At 37.6% G+C, this 4,103-nt stretch overlaps 1 protein-coding gene across 1 annotated transcript; it reads right to left on the reverse strand.

The window, feature by feature from the left end:
* Positions 1-384: 384 nt before the first annotated feature.
* On the reverse strand, positions 385-2,709 carry LOC140322179 (bone morphogenetic protein 7-like). The gene has a single exon (XM_072398785.1). The coding sequence runs from the start codon at positions 2,705-2,707 to the stop codon at positions 1,442-1,444; it is 1,266 nt and encodes a 421-aa protein (XP_072254886.1). The 5' UTR covers positions 2,708-2,709; the 3' UTR covers positions 385-1,441.
* Between the last annotated feature and the right edge of the window lie 1,394 nt (positions 2,710-4,103).

The raw sequence follows: 4,103 nt of genomic DNA on the forward strand, positions 1-4,103 counted from the left end.
ATGTGTCCACCGCAACATTCATTGAGAAGATCCCCGAGCACTAAAGGTTAATTAAACTCTAGTGTCGGGAATCGCAAACAGGAGAATTCCCAGGGAATCCTGTGAATCCTCCTGTTATATTTGACTCGATCTTCCGATAGTTTTGCTAAATCGGTTCGCCGAAATTTGACGGAACCATCGGATGTTCGAGGAAATGTGCACAAGACTGCCAGAGGCATTCTCGCTCATCCCTAGTATTGATGCTGCAACATTTAGCCTGGGTATCTTGACATCAGAGACATTTGGTATTGATACGGGTAAAAACAGAGTTTGGGCCAAGCTCCATGCACAATTTTATTCTTACACTTCATTGTTCACAATCATCATATATGCTGCACATTGAGTTTTACATATAGTATATGTGGACTGCCAGTAAGAGGTTGCATCATGTGAATAAATACACATATAGCTTGGCTCATTTACCTTTTGTGTTAAAAGTTATTTCATAAACAACTACATTATGTACTAAAAAGTGCATTGAAAAAAAAAAAAAAACCAAGAGGTTCACATGTACTGGGTAGAAATACAGGTCCTTCATTTTCAGGACCTGTATGATTGCAGTGTAATTGAAGAGGTAGGTCCATCCTTTCCCCTGACACAGACTCTGAGATGATTATTAAATGGATTCATGGTATGGATTGTCATAGGCATACTGCAGTATTACATTTACAATTTAACCAGAAGGCCTAGCTCACATGATCATAACTTGGTTCCCCTTCTCTAATTTGGGTGCCTGACCCCATGAGTCCTCTGCACATTCTTGACAATTGGAGATGATGTGTCCAGTGCCCACTAAATCAAATAAGTGAATATTATTCCTAAAATGGACCTAAATCAGTAATCACTGGGATGATGGGATGACTTCCGGGAGGGTCTATATATCCAAAATCACCATAAAATCCTGTTGTGTTACAGTTCTAAAATGCATTTTATTTGCTTAAGGAGAATCTGGATTTTGGGTATGCATCAAGACTTGACCTGTTTTTACTTGAAGAAGCCTAAGCTAGATACGCATTCTCTAAAGATATGGCTGTATCCAGACATAGATGAGATAGATGGCTCAGTTGATAAAGGCAGATGCATGGAAGAGGACATTTTGAAATTCAGTTTTAGGAGTTGCAGGGGTTTTATTTAATAAAATAAGAACAATTGTTTAAAGGAGTCTAACAAATAATTATTAATAAACCTTTAAACAATTATTCTAAACATAATTTACTGCTAATTTTGCATTCATAAAACATCTGAAATAATTCTGATAAAGTCATCATATAAATGTTATATAGCTTTGTCATTGGGCATAAAATACAAAATATAAGTGAAATAATCACAACGTTATAAAGTACACTAAGTACTAATTAACTCATACTATACAGGTTACAATTCAGTTGCTTTATCTGTGACCTTAGTGGCAGCCACATGATCGCACCACCATGTTTCTATATTTTTTCAATATCACATTGGAATTATCATCAAAATACAAGACGGAGATTCCTTGGAGTTCTGTAGGAGCACAGCATGGCTTTGGAACGTTCTCAGGATTAATAAAATGAACCAAGGTTTGGACAATTGCATGATTAGTGGCATTCATGTAAGAGTTGAGAGGAAAAGCACATTCCCCTTCACAGTAATAAGCCGCATATCCTTCTGGGGCAATAATCCAATCTTGCCAGCCCAGGTCACGGAAACTCACATACAGTTCGTGCTTCTTGCAGGCCTGTTTCAAGTAACGACGCCCGCCATTACTGCCGCTGCCACCCATGAAGCTCTCTGTAATGTTTCCTAATGGAAGATTTTCCTTTAGTACCCTGGTGCTTTTGAGTTTATTGTTTATAGAACGAATACTACGCATGTGAATTACTTCTGTTTTAAAGAATGCAACCATAAATGGCTGTTTCTCTTGTGGTCCATCCCTCCCAATTAGACCCACTGACTGGGGTTTAACACTTCTCTTGTGCGTAGTTTCTATTCTCATTTGTAGTCCAAAGTTGTTCTGAGGATTATCCAGCCAATTGTTGAAAGATGAAGTAATGTCAAATGTTAACCATCCCCTTTCTGAACCACAGACAATCTGGCTATCCAACTTTAACAACTGGCTAGGATGTTCTTGAAGCACTTGGTAGATGCTGATCAGGTAGGTTTCATTATGGTTAGATGGATCTTTATATAGGCGCAACTCAGCTGCTGTCACATATTCATCAGCTGGAACATCAGCAAGATCAAACCTAAACTCTTTGCTGTAGCACTGGTGACAGAATTTGGTTTCATTTTCCACTAGGTTAACAAAACTCATGACAAAATCAGCATCAGCAAGATAATGGTTATCATCAAGATGGACATGAGACGGATGATCCTTGGTAAATAGATGTAGGTATTGGAAGTGTTCCTCTTTCTCTTCACCGACACTTATTGACTTGTATAGATTCATCATAAATATTGGTGCAGATGTCAGCTTCTCATGTAACAGAGGCTTTGGTCTATGGGGCAATCCCAAAACGGATAAAATCTCCTTTTGTAGCTCTCTACGTTCGTGGCCTTTCAGGTGCTCTTGGACAAAACTGGAATGCACATCATGTTCAATGCCTACATCTGCTGTCATGAGCTTCACAGAAATGTAGAAATATATAAATGTGTAGAGTCTTCTGCCTGCAGTAGCAGTATTCATTTTCATAGGTCCTTACTGCAATGTAGAGAATATGCAAACAAAAAAATCATTATCAAAAAAGACAAAAATTCATTTATAATAAAAAGTATTTCCAGAGAGGATTTTACAGTTTTGTCAGCAGACTGAGGATCTGCATTATTGGGCCAGCTTGAAGCAGGTCAAATGGTTGTTAAAAAAAGAGGCCAATTACAGGCAGGCCAAATACATCTTTCAATTATATCTGAATCTCAGAAGCAAGTCTTAGGCACACCTAACGCTCGTTGACATCAAGCTTCTATACTTTTTGAGCCATTGACCACAGAACAAGCATTCAGCAAGTCTGATGACTCCTGATCTACACTTTTGTTCTGAATCACTGATTTAGGAGGTATTAAAGTTTTACAGGTTTGTGTGAAGGAAATCTATCAGAAATACATTAATACTACCATTACTAAGCCCTTACTGAAAATCTTGACCCTCTAGTCTTCACACAATGGGCCTGACTTAGTCTATCTTGTCCAGTCTTGGAGAGCTTTAATATCATGGGTGAACCTGGGTAATCCAGCCTAAAAGCAGCAAATAATTTGAAATCTATTCCAGGTTTGCTGGATCACCTAGTTTCCTCCATGATAGTCTATCATCTCCAGTCTTGGTGAGCTTTAAAAAAACAGGCTCATTTTTGTGACAGACCCAAACAAGTATGCACAGTAAGACTTTGATGGGGGATTATAACTTGAAGGAACAAGGCCATAGATGCCACCCTCCTCTGTCCTAAAATAAGGGTAATATTTATGGAAGGTTGGGTTTTACTATGTTTTCACCCATTTGAATGGTTTATGGCTAGAGTGGGAGTTTGAGATCTCCCTGATAGAATAAAGCATTAGACCTGTTTTTTCCCACAGTAGTAACATTTGAAGAGAATTAAAGATATGTTACAAAAGAGGAAAATCATACAGAGTAACAAAAAAAAATAATAATCTGAGCACACAAAACAGTTATTATTAGTATTCCATCTGACATGCAGAGTTGTACAGCCACTACATGCTGTTTAGCCTTTTAGGATCTTTTAGAAAATATGTATCTTTGTATTTTATTGTCTGGCTTGAAACATCCTTTTACACTATATAAATCTATGTATCAGATTTTACTTTAAAGTAATACATATCATGGTCTGGTTTGTAGTATATGTGCAGAACATGAGTGCGGTCAGATTCAACAACCCACTTTGGAATGCTCCGATCATGCTTGTGCAACTAAATTTATATAGCATTATTTGGAATAGGAAAATCTACCTGGGTTTATTTTTTGAAAGGTTTTGGTGAACCCTATATAAAAGTCCAGGAAGGTAAACTCAGCAGCAAATCCCCATAATGTCTATGGGTGGGGAGAGCAAATCATTTTAACAAATATTATCAAATGTTGG

Source organism: Pyxicephalus adspersus, chromosome 2 (assembly GCF_032062135.1).
Source record: "Pyxicephalus adspersus chromosome 2, UCB_Pads_2.0, whole genome shotgun sequence".
Classification (NCBI taxonomy): Eukaryota; Metazoa; Chordata; class Amphibia; order Anura; family Pyxicephalidae; genus Pyxicephalus; species Pyxicephalus adspersus.

What these genes read in the sequence shown, in the direction of transcription:
- LOC140322179 (XM_072398785.1), bottom strand. Translation starts at nt 2,707, where the DNA reads ATGAAAATGAATACTGCTACTGCAGGCAGAAGACTCTACACATTTATA.